Source organism: Nicrophorus vespilloides, unplaced genomic scaffold (genome assembly GCF_001412225.1).
Source record: "Nicrophorus vespilloides isolate i.1.1-1 unplaced genomic scaffold, Nicve_v1.0, whole genome shotgun sequence".
Lineage (NCBI taxonomy): Eukaryota > Metazoa > Arthropoda > Insecta > Coleoptera > Silphidae > Nicrophorus > Nicrophorus vespilloides.
This window is the reverse complement of record NW_017096300.1, coordinates 6,683-20,302: the sequence shown is the minus strand read 5'-3', so window position 1 is coordinate 20,302 and position 13,620 is coordinate 6,683. Positions and strand designations below refer to the sequence as shown.

The 13,620-nt window shown below is 32.0% G+C and overlaps 5 protein-coding genes across 5 annotated transcripts; 1 reads left to right on the top strand and 4 right to left on the bottom strand.

Moving 5' to 3' along the window:
- Window positions 1–833: 833 nt before the first annotated feature.
- On the bottom strand, window positions 834–1,444 carry LOC108556592 (C-type lectin 37Da-like). The gene is made up of 3 exons (XM_017912763.1): window positions 1,340–1,444; window positions 1,178–1,286; window positions 834–1,123 (listed from the first exon to the last, which is right to left on the bottom strand). Exons 1-3 carry the CDS (start codon window positions 1,439–1,441, stop codon window positions 885–887), a joined length of 450 nt encoding a protein of 149 aa, XP_017768252.1. The 5' UTR covers window positions 1,442–1,444; the 3' UTR covers window positions 834–884.
- Window positions 1,445–3,701: 2,257 nt separating this feature from the next.
- Window positions 3,702–4,264, bottom strand: LOC108556588 (C-type lectin 37Da-like). Its single transcript, XM_017912759.1, has 3 exons — window positions 4,163–4,264; window positions 3,995–4,103; window positions 3,702–3,940 (listed from the first exon to the last, which is right to left on the bottom strand). The coding sequence occupies exons 1-3, from the start codon at window positions 4,262–4,264 to the stop codon at window positions 3,702–3,704; spliced, it is 450 nt and encodes a 149-aa protein (XP_017768248.1).
- Window positions 4,265–7,866: 3,602 nt separating this feature from the next.
- Window positions 7,867–8,401, top strand: LOC108556594. Its single transcript, XM_017912764.1, has 3 exons — window positions 7,867–7,956; window positions 8,017–8,125; window positions 8,181–8,401. Exons 1-3 carry the CDS (start codon window positions 7,873–7,875, stop codon window positions 8,357–8,359), a joined length of 372 nt encoding a protein of 123 aa, XP_017768253.1. The 5' UTR covers window positions 7,867–7,872; the 3' UTR covers window positions 8,360–8,401.
- A 503-nt stretch (window positions 8,402–8,904) lies between these two features.
- Window positions 8,905–9,270, bottom strand: LOC108556587 (E-selectin-like). Its single transcript, XM_017912758.1, has 2 exons — window positions 9,198–9,270; window positions 8,905–9,143 (listed from the first exon to the last, which is right to left on the bottom strand). Exons 1-2 carry the CDS (start codon window positions 9,268–9,270, stop codon window positions 8,905–8,907), a joined length of 312 nt encoding a protein of 103 aa, XP_017768247.1.
- A 1,561-nt stretch (window positions 9,271–10,831) lies between these two features.
- On the bottom strand, window positions 10,832–11,441 carry LOC108556586 (C-type lectin 37Db-like). Its single transcript, XM_017912757.1, has 3 exons — window positions 11,313–11,441; window positions 11,152–11,260; window positions 10,832–11,097 (listed from the first exon to the last, which is right to left on the bottom strand). Exons 1-3 carry the CDS (start codon window positions 11,439–11,441, stop codon window positions 10,832–10,834), a joined length of 504 nt encoding a protein of 167 aa, XP_017768246.1.
- Between the last annotated feature and the right edge of the window lie 2,179 nt (window positions 11,442–13,620).

The following is a 13,620-nucleotide window of genomic DNA, read 5'->3' as shown; positions in this document are numbered from 1 at the left end:
AGAGCAAATCCGAGGTCACAGGTCAACTGATATTTGAACAAGATTCATAAATATTTGAAAAAAAACGTTTTTTTTTTTGTTGCATTATTAAGGTCAACATTTAACGATTAATAACTTCAGTAAAAAATACTAACTGTTGCCAATTCCGCGAATTAAATATTGAAAAGATGAAATAAACTGCTGATGACAAAAATATACAATTACATTGTTTCATTTCAAAGTTATTTACATACTAAATGGTAACGCTTCTTTTATGACAGTTTAATAATAAAAAAAAACAGAGCAGAAAGATCTATGGCCAATAGCCCTTTGAAGCAGTTGAAGAAGTCGACTTTATATGATCTTTCAAGCTTACAAAATATAGACTACAACAACAACAAATCACCAACAATTTCAGATTCATTTTTGCAACAACACTGAAAAAAATATTGTGAATAATGCAATGCTTCATGTGCAGAGCAAATCCGAGGTCACAGGTTAACTGATATATGAACAAGATTCATAAATATCTGAAAAAAAACGTTTTTTTTTTTCGTTGCATTATTAAGGTCAACATTTAACGATTAATAACTTCAGTATAAAATACTATAGATTGTTTAATTTCAAAGTTACTTGAATACAAAATGGTAACGTTTCTTTTATTAATGTTTAGTAAAAAATAAACAAAATTAAAAACGATTTGCAATTATAAAATAATTCTATATATTCTATAATTATCACAAAATAAGAAGAAAAAGAATATTAATTTTACAGCTTTTTTTTTTTGAAATTATTTATTTGATAAATGTTACATTAGTGTAAAACATGTTTTTCTTGTTAATAGAAACGCAGTAAATTTCACAATAAGATTACAAAATTGAGAGAAACTTATCAATATTATAGATTTATACTTTCCACGATTCACATATGAAGTGCGCTTCAGTATCGCATCGGATATCATTCAGCACGAATTGTTTATTGTATAACCAAATATGCATGCAGAACTCGTTTTTGCCGAAATTGTTCGGTTGGTCCGACAACCATTTGGACACTTCAACCGGATTTCCGGTATAAATCCAATTAAATTGTCCTATTTCCTTCATCGCCGCCGACGTCCAGATCATCAGACCTTCCTTGTATTCCACTGCAAACTCAACTTAATGATACACATTTCACATGGAAATGAAAATCAACTTACCTTTATCCTTGACGAGCGCATGGATTTTATCGAATTCCGCATCGGAATCAATGCTCAACAATTCCATGCCCATTTTACCGCATGCCATTAAGGCCTTGAACCACGACGCCTGCAAAGAGAAATGTTTTAAAAGAAAACAAACCGAAATTCAGATATCATCACCTTATAGTAAGTTTCGAAATAATAGAGTTTATCCTTCACGAACGTTGAAGCCGATGAGTCACCCAACGCGACCAATAAAATCATCAACAATTTCAGATTCATCGTCGCAGCAGGCGAAAACAACACTGGAGAAACAAGTGAATACTGCAGCGTTTTATAACAAAATAAGTAATTCGATCTAGTTTTATCATAAATTATCTTTAACTCCTTAGAGTTCATCAGATATATGAATAAATCTCTCAATATTGACAACTAAAGATTTGTTTATTTAATTTCGTACATATTTAAGACCGGATTCAAATTTCCCTCCAATTTTTTTTCTGTATTTCAGTTGGAAACTGTAATGTTTGACATTTACTGTTATTGATTTTATTAAAATATACAAACTAACAACGTATTGTGATTGTTAAAACAATTACAAATTTGGTTAAAGTTTTGCAGAGACTGTTCGAAAAACAAAAATTAAAATATTTTTTTAAACATCAACTTTAAGATGATTTTCATTTGGATGGTTTTGCAGAATTTGGGTCAATGAAAATCCTCGAGTTTTTAATGAAAATAAGAAATGAACCCACAAAGATGTGGATTATGGGCTGGAGATGTAAATTGGACCGTTCTTTTTTTGAGAATGATCTAACTTTTTATGGGATCAATCTTCGATTTGTTAAGACACACTTTTTCTTGGTCGTGTGATTTCCAGAAATGCTGACGTTAATTGGACTTCCAGATGTTTCGAAACTTGACGCCATGCTAACAAACTACAAGCAATTTCTGAACTGAAAACAGAGATCCAACGCGTTTTTTTTTCAGAAAATAAGGAAAAAGTCTTCACAACAACGTATCGTGATTGTTAAAACAATTACAAATTTGGTTAAAGTTTTGCAGAGACTGTTCGAAAAATAAAAATATAAAAATTTTAATATTTTTTTAAACATCAACTTTAAGATGATTTTCATTTGGATGGATTTGCAGAATTTGGGGCAATGAAAATCCTCGAGTTTTTAATGAAAAAAAGAAATGAACCCACAATGATGTGGATTATGGGCTGGAGATGTAAATTGGACCGTTCTTTTTTTTGAGAATGATCTAACTTTTTATGGGATCAATCTTCGGTTTGTTAAGACAACATTTTCTTGGTCGTGTGATTTCCAGAAATGCTGACGTTAATTGGACTTCCAGATGTTTCGAGACTTGACGCCATGCTAACAAACTACAAGCAATTTCTGAACTGAAAACAGAGATCCAACGCGTTTTTTTTTCTGAAATTAAGCAAAAAGTCTTCGAAAATTGTATCAAAAGGGTCAGGGTATACCAGTACAGCCGAAGCGGCTATTTTACCGACAGAATATTACATAATTAATCATTGAAAACATTAAAAAAATTGTAAATTATGTTTTATTTTTAAACTAAAATATGTCATAAAAGAAACGTTACCATTTTATATTCAACTAATGTTTAGACTTAAACGAATATATACGATAAAAAGCATTTTTTCTTTTCCATTTTCAGATTAATCTTTAAGTTTTATTCGATTGGCAAATAAATTATCTTTAACTCCTTGGAGTTCATCAGATATATGAATAAATCTCTCAATAGTGACAATTAAAGATTTGTTTCATTAATTTCGTACATATTTAAGACCAGATTTAAATTTCCCTCTATTTTTTTTCTGTATTTCAGTTGGAAACTGTAATTTTTGATATTTGCTGTTATTGAGGTTATTAAAATATACAAACTAACAATGTATTGTGATTGTTAAAACAATTACAAATTTGGTTAAAGTTTTGCAGAGACTGTTCGAAAAAAAAAATTAAAATATTTTTTTAAACATCAACTTTAAGATGATTTTCATTTGGATGGTTTTGCAGAATTTGGGGCAATGAAAATCCTCGAGTTTTTAATGAAAATAAGAAATGAACCCACAAAGATGTGGATTAGGGGCTGGAGATGTAAATTGGACCGTTCTTTTTTTTGAGAATGATCTAACTTTTTATGGGATCAATCTTCGATTTGTTAAGACAACATTTTCTTGGTCGTGTGATATCCAGAAATGCTGACGTTAATTGGACTTCCAGATGTTTCGAGACTTGACGCCATGCTAACAAACTACAAGCAATTTCTGAACTGAAAACAGAGATCCAACGCGTTTTTTTTCTGAAATTAAGCAAAAAGTCTTCGAAAATTGTATCAAAAGGGTCAGGGTATACCAGTACCAATCATTGAAAACATTAAAAAAATTGTAAATTATGTTTTATTTTTAAACTAAAATATGTCATAAAAGAAACGTTACCATTTTATATTCAACTAATGTTTAAACTTAAACAATAAAAAGCATTTTTCTTTTCCATTTTGAGATTAATCTTTAAGTTTTATACGATTGGCAAATGAAGAAGCGTTCATTGGAGCATTGAGTATCGTCCAGCAAGAATCTGTTGTTGTTGATCCAAATCTGCAAGCAGTGTGAGTTTCCACCGTCATTGTTCGGTTCACCCTGATGCCATCTTGTAGATAGAACCGGATTTCCGGTATTCATCCAATTAAATTCGCCTACATCCTTCATCGCTCCAGCTGTCCAGATCGTCAGACCATTCCTATATTCCACTGCAAAGTCAACTCAAAGTTACAAAGTTCATTTGGAAATGAAAAACGACATACTTTTCTCCTTGACGAGCGTATGAATTTTATCGAACTCCTCGACGGAATCAATGCTCAACAATTCCATGCCCAGTTTACTGCAGGCCATAAAGGCTTTGTACCATGACGCCTGCACAAAAAGAATGTTTTAAAAAAAAAAAGCAAAAACAAAAATTCAGATTCAATCACCTTATAGTAAGTTTCGAAATAATAGAGTTTATTAATCACGTAAGTCGGAGCCGAGAAACTGCAAAACGCAACCAAGAAAATCACCAACAATTTCAGATTCATCTTCGCAGCAACACTGAAAAAATATGCGAATACTGCAGCTCATTATATAGAGAGAAACAATCCTAGATTAAGTTCGTTGTCACGTAAATAATCTTGAAGTCTTCACAGGTCAGCAGATATATGACCTAGTTTCATTTAATAATTATTTATCGCGCAACATATTCTATTATTAGCATGAATAAAGAAACACTTTTTCTTATTTTTGTAAGTTATTTGTTTGTTAAAGGTATAAAACATTTACTTCTAATTTATTAACGCAACGTTTAATAACAACAAAAATATCCCAAATTATCTGTATATTCACAAGTCAAGGCCAACAAAGATATAAACATACTTATCAATATTGACAAATGAATTCCATAATAATGTAAAACTTGTAATGACGATTTTACTTAGTTTTTGACACGATGAAGTAAACTTTATATGACAAAAGTAGAGAATTAGATTGTATCAGTTCAAAGTTACTTGAAGATAAATTTGTAACGTTTCTTTTATCAAAAAAGAAATCAATTTAAAAATGTCCAATAATTATTTACGAACATCAAGATTACAGCTTTTTTTTAAATTTTATCATCCACAGTTTACTTAATCGATTTAAAGTAATTACAGCCAAAAACACAACATAAAAAGCATTTTTTCCATTCTATTTTCATATATTTTTTAAACTTTCTTCGATTCGCAAATGAAGGACTGATCTATATAGCATTGAGTATCGTCGAGTAGAAATTTGTTGTTGGTGTGCCAAATGTGCATGCAGTCTGCGTGCCCAGCAGCATTGTCCGGTGTGGCTGGATGCCATCTTGAAGATACAACCGGATTTCCGGTATTAATCCAATAGAATTGTCCTACTTCCTTCATCGCTGCCGCTGTCCAGATCGCTAGACCTTTCTTATATTCCACTGCAAAGTCAACTCAAAGTTACAAAGTTCATTTGGAAATGAAAAACGACTTACTTTTATCCTTGACGAACTCATGAATTTTATCGAACTCCTCATCGGAATCAAAGCTCAACAAATCCATGCCCATTTTACTGCAGGCCATTAATGCCTTGTACCACGAGGCCTACAAACCGAGTTTTTATTTTTTTTAAATCAAGCAAAAATAAATTGAGATTCAATCACCTTGTAGAAAGTTTCAAAATAATACAATTTGTTTTTGTACTCGTAATGAGATGCATATCTCTTCGCACAATCTGTAACCGATGGTCCGCACAAGGCAAGCAATAAAATCAGTAACAATTTAAGATTCATCTTCGCAGCAACACTGACAAAATATGCGAATACTGCAGCGCTTTATATACAGAGAAAAAATCCGAGATTAAGTTCATTGTCACGTAAATAATCTTGAAGTCCACACAGGTCAGCAGATATATGAACAAGTTTCATTTAATAATTATGTATTACGTAACATATTCTATTATTAGAACGAATAAAGATATACTTAAATCAATTTTGCAGCATTTTTTGTAAACATTAGTACGAAACATTTACTTCTAATTTAGTTCAACAACAAAAGTCGTTTTATTCCAAATTATCTGTATATTCCCAAGTTAATGTCTATATAATCAATTCGACAATAATGTAAAACTAGTAATGACAATTTGACCTATAGAATTTTTGAAAAGATGAAGTAAACTTTATATGACAAAAGTAAACAATTAGATAGTAGTGTTACGTGCAGACCCCATAATTGAGTTCCTTTATATATGAGAATCTTATTTTCAACTGAGATGTACGAATTTCCATCAAGTAACCAGTACAATTTACCTGATGTGACAGTTGTTGCCTTCTAGCCTTTGTGTAATTATATACATCAGCATAAAGGAAACCTTCACCGTGAGACTGATTGTAATATTCATTCCTATTTCAACTGATAAACCAGACGCAGAATTGGCAAAATCTGTATAGAAGCAGTGACCTGAAGCGGAGCGTCTTATCAAAACCGTGCCCTACTCCTAAAACTCCCATCTCCTTGCTTAGTTAATTTTATACGTAGAATAAGTATTTGCAATTAGTCTTAGGAAGAACGTTAAAGAATCAAGCCGTAATAAACCGAAAGTAAAACTCGTTCAATTTATTATTTATCAAACCTAAGGCTCAACAACAGACAACAGAAAAAGATATTCCACAGTGTCCAGAAATCCATCCCTGGGACACGACAACATGCACAGACTTGCTCTCTTTGGCTTTAATCCTCTATTTCTTCAGCCAAGCTTGGATGTTATTCAAAGCTTAATTGGAGCAGTTGACGGATAATAGTAGCCACCGTAACGTTCTGCAGTGAACAGCAAGTATAGTAATGGCCCCAAAACATTACCCTGAGGAACACCGGAGAAAATAGCTCGTAACAAAGTTAACTCTTCATTCAGCTTTACCTAGAAGTGCCTTCTTGTTAAACGATCAAATGAAAATATAAATATGTTTGACGTAATGTATGGCAATGTCAGTGATATTAGTACAAAACTTTTGTGTTTATTACAAACGCAATTTTTCTTTTTCCTTCAAAACAAGATTACAAAAATTAGAAAATCTAATTAAGAAATTCCTCAATCTTAGGATGAAATGGAACCTTAACTTACGTTAGATATGATATGATTTATGGTGAACTGAATAATTTTAATCTCAAACGTTTATATGTTTATTATAGCATTTTTCTCTCTCTATTTTCAGTTTTATATTCAAACATTATGAAAACAACACTGATGGAACATGTGAATACTGCAGCGTTTTATAACAAAATAAGTAATTCGAGATGAATCTCGTTTCATTATAAATTATCTTTAATTCCTTACAGGTCATCAGATATATGAATAAATATCTCAATATTGACAACTCAATATTTGTTTATTTAATTTCGTACATACGTAAGAAAACAGTAATGTTTTCTTTAATATATTATAGGGTACGTCGGATTTTGTTAATAAGCAGAATTCTCGAATTTTAGCAATGAAAATCCTTGAGTTATTAATGAAAAAAACTATGAACCCATAAAGAGTAACTGTTTGGTGCTGAAGATATAATTGGACTGTTCTTTTTTTGGGAATAATTTAACTTTTTGTGAAGTCAATTGAACGACATGGACCTCGAATAAATGTGGTTTCAATAGGATTGGTGTCAGCAAGAGAATCCTTCGATATGTTAAAACAACATTTGACACAATGTTAACAAACCGCAAACAATTCCTGAATTGAAAGCAGAGATTCAACGTGTTTTTTTTTTCTTCTGAATTTGGCTTAGCAAAAAGTCGAGGCGGTTATTTGGACTATGACTATTATTCCATAATTCATCTCAACATGTTTATAAATCAATAAAAATTTTGAAAATCAATTTGAAAACAAATCAATATAATTATATATTATTATCACAGTTCACAGTTTATTTAATCCTTTTAAACTAAAAATAGCGTTCGTTTTTCATCCAATTAGACGATATTTCAGAACTCTTTCAAACCAATCATGAAAATTGGTAAATATTATTGATGTCATTTCTAAATTTATACATTTTATCATTGATAAATAATATTATCTGCCCAATTTTTCTAGTATTGTTAATTATAAATGCATGTGGATCTCAATAATGGTTACAGTTGCAAACATGCAGTATTCTTCCATGCTTCTGGTGGTCATTTTGGCGACTACAAATCCGATCTTTGTGAATGGCGGTAAAGGTTTTCACGTGGAAACTTTTTTCAAGGTAACTACCTTTTCCAAATCTATCCAAATTTGCAAAATTTTGAGATGTTTCGATTTGCAGGCGACGTTCTTTCAGGCGTCAACGTATTGCTCCAGATTGGGAATGGAATTGGTCAGCTTCAACAACCAACAAGAATTCGACGAAGTGAAAAACTACATCGTCAGAAATGGTGCGCTCAGAATTTGCTTTTTGTGCCAATTATTGTTATTGTTGGTGTATTTCAATACCGAACGTTAAGTGGAATCAGTTTTGGACATCTGGAGTGGCGACAGGACCGCTGAAGTTCGGTTGGCAAAACACCGGTTTACCAGTTACCATCTTGGGCAATTGGGAATTTTTGCAGCTCAGCAATTTGCTTGGACTCGAAAATTGTTTAGAAGTGAAATTACATGGCGTTCGTTAATTACATGGTCTGTCAAAACGAAATAAAAGGTGCACCGAAAAAGAACGCAACTACCTGAAAATTATTATTATTCAGATATTGACGTCCTATTTAGTTTTAACGTAAATTATCCACATTCATAATTGAATCAGAGAGTCGAACCGAAATTAATTTCGTTCCGGTTTCGGTTATTCAATTGGACAATTTTTCGTTCCGGTTACAGTTACGGTTCAGTTAAAAATTTCGGTTAAATAAACTATGGCAGAAAGATCTTTATCATATTTATATTATTGAATTGAATTGAGTTTTTTATTTTATTTTATAATTTTACAATTTCAGTAAATATTATTATTATAATTTAAACTATAATTGAACATTGAAAACATTAAAAAATTGTAAATTATGTTTATTTTTTTTTATACTAAAAATGTCATAAAAGAAACGTTACCATTTTATATTCAACTAATTTTAAAACGAAACGATTTAATTGTAAGTAATTATCATACACAGTTTACTTAATCCTTTCAAAGTAATTACAGCCGAAAATATGCGATAAAGATTAATCTTTAAGTTTTCTTCGATTGGCAAATGAAGAACCGTTTATTGGAGCATTGAGTATCGTCGAACAAGAATGTACTGTTTTTGATCCAAATCTGCATGCAGTGGGAGTTTCCATAACCATTGTTCGGTTCACCCGGATGCCATCTTGAAGATAGAACCGGATTTCCGGTGTTCATCCAATAAAATTGATCTACATCCTTCATCGCTCCAGCTGTCCAGATCATCAGACCATTCCTATATTCCACTGTAAAGTCATCTAATAGATACAAATTTCATTTGGAAATGAATAACGACTTACTTTTCTCCTTGACGAGAGTATGAATTTTATCGAACTCCTCAACGGAATCAATGCTCAACAATTCCATGCCCATTTTTCTGCAATTCGTAAAGGCGTTGAACCACGACGCCTGCACAAAAAAAATGTTTTAAAAGAAAGCAACAAACACAAAATCGAGATTCAAACACCTTAGAGTAAGTTTCGAAATAATAGAGTTTATCCTTCACGAACGTAGAAGACGAACAGCCACAGAACGCAACCAATAAAATCACCAACAATTTCAGATTTATCATCGCAGCAGGCGAAAACAACATTGAAGGAACAAGTGAATACTGCAGCGTTTTATAACAAAACAAGTAATTCGATCTAGTTTTATCATAAATTATCTTTAACTCCTTGGAGTTCATCAAATATATGAATAAATCTCTCAATATTGACAACTGAAGATATTTTTCATTAATTTCGTACATATTTAAAACCTCATTTAAATTTCCTTCCATTTTTTTTTAATTTAAGTTGTAAACTCTAATGTTTGACATTAGATTATTAAAAATCGGTCACTATACAAAAGAATAACGTATTGTGATCGTTAAAACAAATTTGGTTAAAGTTCATTTTCATTTGGATGGTTTTTTGTTAATAAGCAGAATTGCCGAATTTGGGGAAATCAAGATCCCACAAAGAGTCACCGTTTAGTGCGGATTATGGGCTGAAGATGTAATTGGATTTATCCAACTCCTTATCAGAATCAATGCTTAACAATTCCATGCCCATTTTACTGCAGGCCATGAAAGCCTTGAACCATGTAGCCTGCAACAGAAATATTATAAAACCAAGCAACAGCAAATTTTCAATCACTTTGTAGAAAGTTTCAATATAATAATAAAATAATTTTGTCTTTGTATTCGTAATGAATCGGACTTCTTTTCACGACAGTTGAAGTCGATGAGCCGCCGCCGAACGCGACCAATAAAATCGTCAATAATTTTACAACAACACTGAAGAAACACGTAAATACTGCAGCTTTATATTGCAAAATAAATAATTCCAGTTCAATTTCATTATAAATTATCATTAACTCCTTACAGGTCAAATATGAATAAATCTTTCAATATTGACAATTGAATATCTGTTTACTTAATTCCATGCATATGTGAGAAAACAGTAACATTTCTGTGTAAAAACGAAGCATTTAAAAAAGAAACACAAAAATCGTTTTTACACCTTTATTATTTATTTGTAGTCCACATGTGGCAGAGATACAAAGAATCATTGTTTCCACGCTGGAGCATAACATTGTCAGCATTTGGGAGAACAAGGATGGACATGTTTGCATGATCGGGGCAGCACATCTTCAGGGTCTTCAGGGAAGGATGTTATTTCTCCTAGAGAAATGAGAGCGGAATACTTCAGCAGAAGGATCAACGAGGATAGAAGCATTCAAGATTCAGATTCAGACTGGTGAACTGGAAGGCCACAGTTGATGAGATTAGCTATGAGATTGCAGAAGGATAAGTTTATTAACTGTTGTTAGTGGTTATTTGTAATAATGGCTCCTTCAAACGAGTATTACTGACGATTCGACAAGCATAAAGTATTTATTTCTATGGGAATGGTAGTTATTTTCATGATTCTTAAACACATTCAAAACAATCTTAGATAATGTAGAAAATACAATCTGAGGAAGATTTCCTCGATTCGCATATGAAATGCATTTCTCTGTCGCACCTATCATCGTCCAACAAGAATCTGTTGTCGTTGATCCAAATTTTCAAGCAGTATTCGCGTCCACCGTAATTGTTCGGTTCGCCCGGATGCCACTTGGACAATCTAACCGGATATCCGGTATTGATCCAATTGAATTGGCCAATACGCTTCATCGCTCCCGACGTCCAGATTGACAGCTCAGGCTTATATTCAACTACGAAGTAAATCTAAAGATGCAAAGTTCACTTGGAAATGAAAAACGACTTACTTTTATCCTTGAGAAACTCATGGATTTTATCGAACTCTTCATCGGAATCAATGCTCAACAATTGCATGCCCATTTTACTGCAGGACATGAAGGCCTTGAACCATGTAGCCTGCAAAAAGAAATATTATAAAATCAAGCAACAAAAAAAGAGATTCAATCACCTTGTAGAAAGTTTCAAAATAATAAAATATGTCTTTGTACTCGTAATGAAATGGACTTCTTCTCACGAACGTTAAAGTCGATGAGCCGTCCAATGCGACCAATAAAATCGTCAACAATTTAAGATTCATCATCGCAGCAGGCGAAAACAACACTGATGGAACATGTGAATATTGCAGAGATGAATCTCGTTTCATTATAAATTATCTTTAACTCCTTGAACTCCTATGAACAAATATTGTCAACAATTATCTGTGTTTATTTAATTTCATACATATGTGAGAAAATAGTAACATTTCTGTGTAAAAACGAAGCATTTAATGAAGAAACACGAGACTATTTTTTACAGTTTTATTAGTTACAATAATCGAGACCCAATGCAACAAGTTTCAGAAAAAAAAAACTCTTTTAGCGTTTGCTTGTAAGGACAATCACTTTTTCACTGCAAATGACTCACCAAACAGTCACTTTGGGTGGATTTCAATAGATCTTTTTGTTAACATAACTACTTAAGTGGAAATGGGATTCATCTTCGCAGCAACACTGAAAAAAACATGGAAATACTGCGCGCTTTATAAGCAAAAACATATACACATATGAACAAGTTGCATGCATGAAAACTTTCCTTCCTATTTTATATAAAGTCAACATTTATCAATTTGGTGTCAATGCTATAAAGTATTGAAAAGATGAAGTAAACTTTCTATGACAAAAGCATACAGTTGCATTGTTTCATTTCAATGTTATTTGGTTGCAAAATGGTAACGTTTCTTTTATGACGGTTTAGTAAAAAAATAAACAAAAATAGAAAAACTTTTGAGAAGTTTTCAATAAATATTGATTATGAAACGCATTCTATAATTGATATTATAGCTGTAATTTTACAGCTTGAACAGTTTAAAATGCTGCCTTGAAAAATATCAGTTACATAATTACAAATAGTTATATTTTTTAAATTAATTGTGATAAAAAAGACATTACTATTTTATATTCAAATCATTCAAATCATTCAAATCCGATCTTTGTGAATGGCGGCAAAGGTTTTTACGTGGAAACTTTTTTCAAGGTAACTACCTTTTCCAAATCCATCCAAATTCGCCAATTTTGAGATGTTTCGATTTGCAGGCGACGTTCTTTCAGGCCTCAACGTATTGCTCCAGATTGGGAATGGAATTGGTCAGCTTCAACAACCAACAAGAATTCGACGAAGTGAAAAACTACATCGTCAGAAATGGTGCGCTCAGAATTTGATGTTTGTGCCAATTTTTGTTATTATTGGTGTATTTCAGTTCAAGAACGTTAAGTGGAATCAGTTTTGGACGTCTGGAGTGGCGACGGGACCGCTGAAGTTCGGTTGGCAAAACACCGGTTTACCAGTTACCATCTTAGGCAATTGGGAATTTCTGCAGCCCAGCAATTTGCTTGGACTCGAAAATTGTTTGGAAGTGAAATTTTACGAGGACGTCAACGTGATGCTTATGAACGATAATGTCTGCGGTGCACTTAATTGCATCGTCTGTCAAAAAGAAATAAAAGGTGCACCGAAAAAGAACGTCGAATCAGAGAGTCGAACCGATATCAGTCAAAAAGAAATAAAAGGTGCACCGAAAAAGAACGTCGAATCAGAGAGTCGAACCGATATTAATTTTGTTCCGGTTTCGGTCAGTTGGACAAATTTTCATTCTGATTACCGTAACGGTTCAGTTAAAAATTTCGGTTAATTAAACTAGGGCAGAAAGACCTTTATCATATTTATATTATTGAATTGAATTGAGTTTTTTTATTTTATTTTATAATTTTACAATTTCAGTAAATATTATTATTATAATTTAAACTATAATTGAACATTGAAAATATTAAAAAATTGTAAATTATGTTTTTTTTTTAAACTAAAAATGTCATAAAAGAAACGTTACCATTTTATATTCAACTAATTTTAAAACAAAACGATTTAATTGTAAATAATTATCATACATAGTTTACTTAATCCTTTTAAAGTAATTACAGCCGAAAATATACGATAAAAAGCATTTTTTCTTATCCATTTTCAGATTAATATTTAAGCTTTCTTTAATTGGCAAATGAAGGACTCATTTATATCATTATCATTATCATTCACAGTTTATTTAATCCTTTTAAACTAAAAATAACGTTCGTTTTTCATCCAATTAGACCAGTGGTTTCCAAACTTGAAGTTACTACGCCTCCCTCAAAAGTATGTAATCATTTGGCGCCTCCCCTTTCATAAAAGGAACGCGCATTACAGTAATATGGATATGAGCACAGGAATGTATCTATCCTTGCTTGACT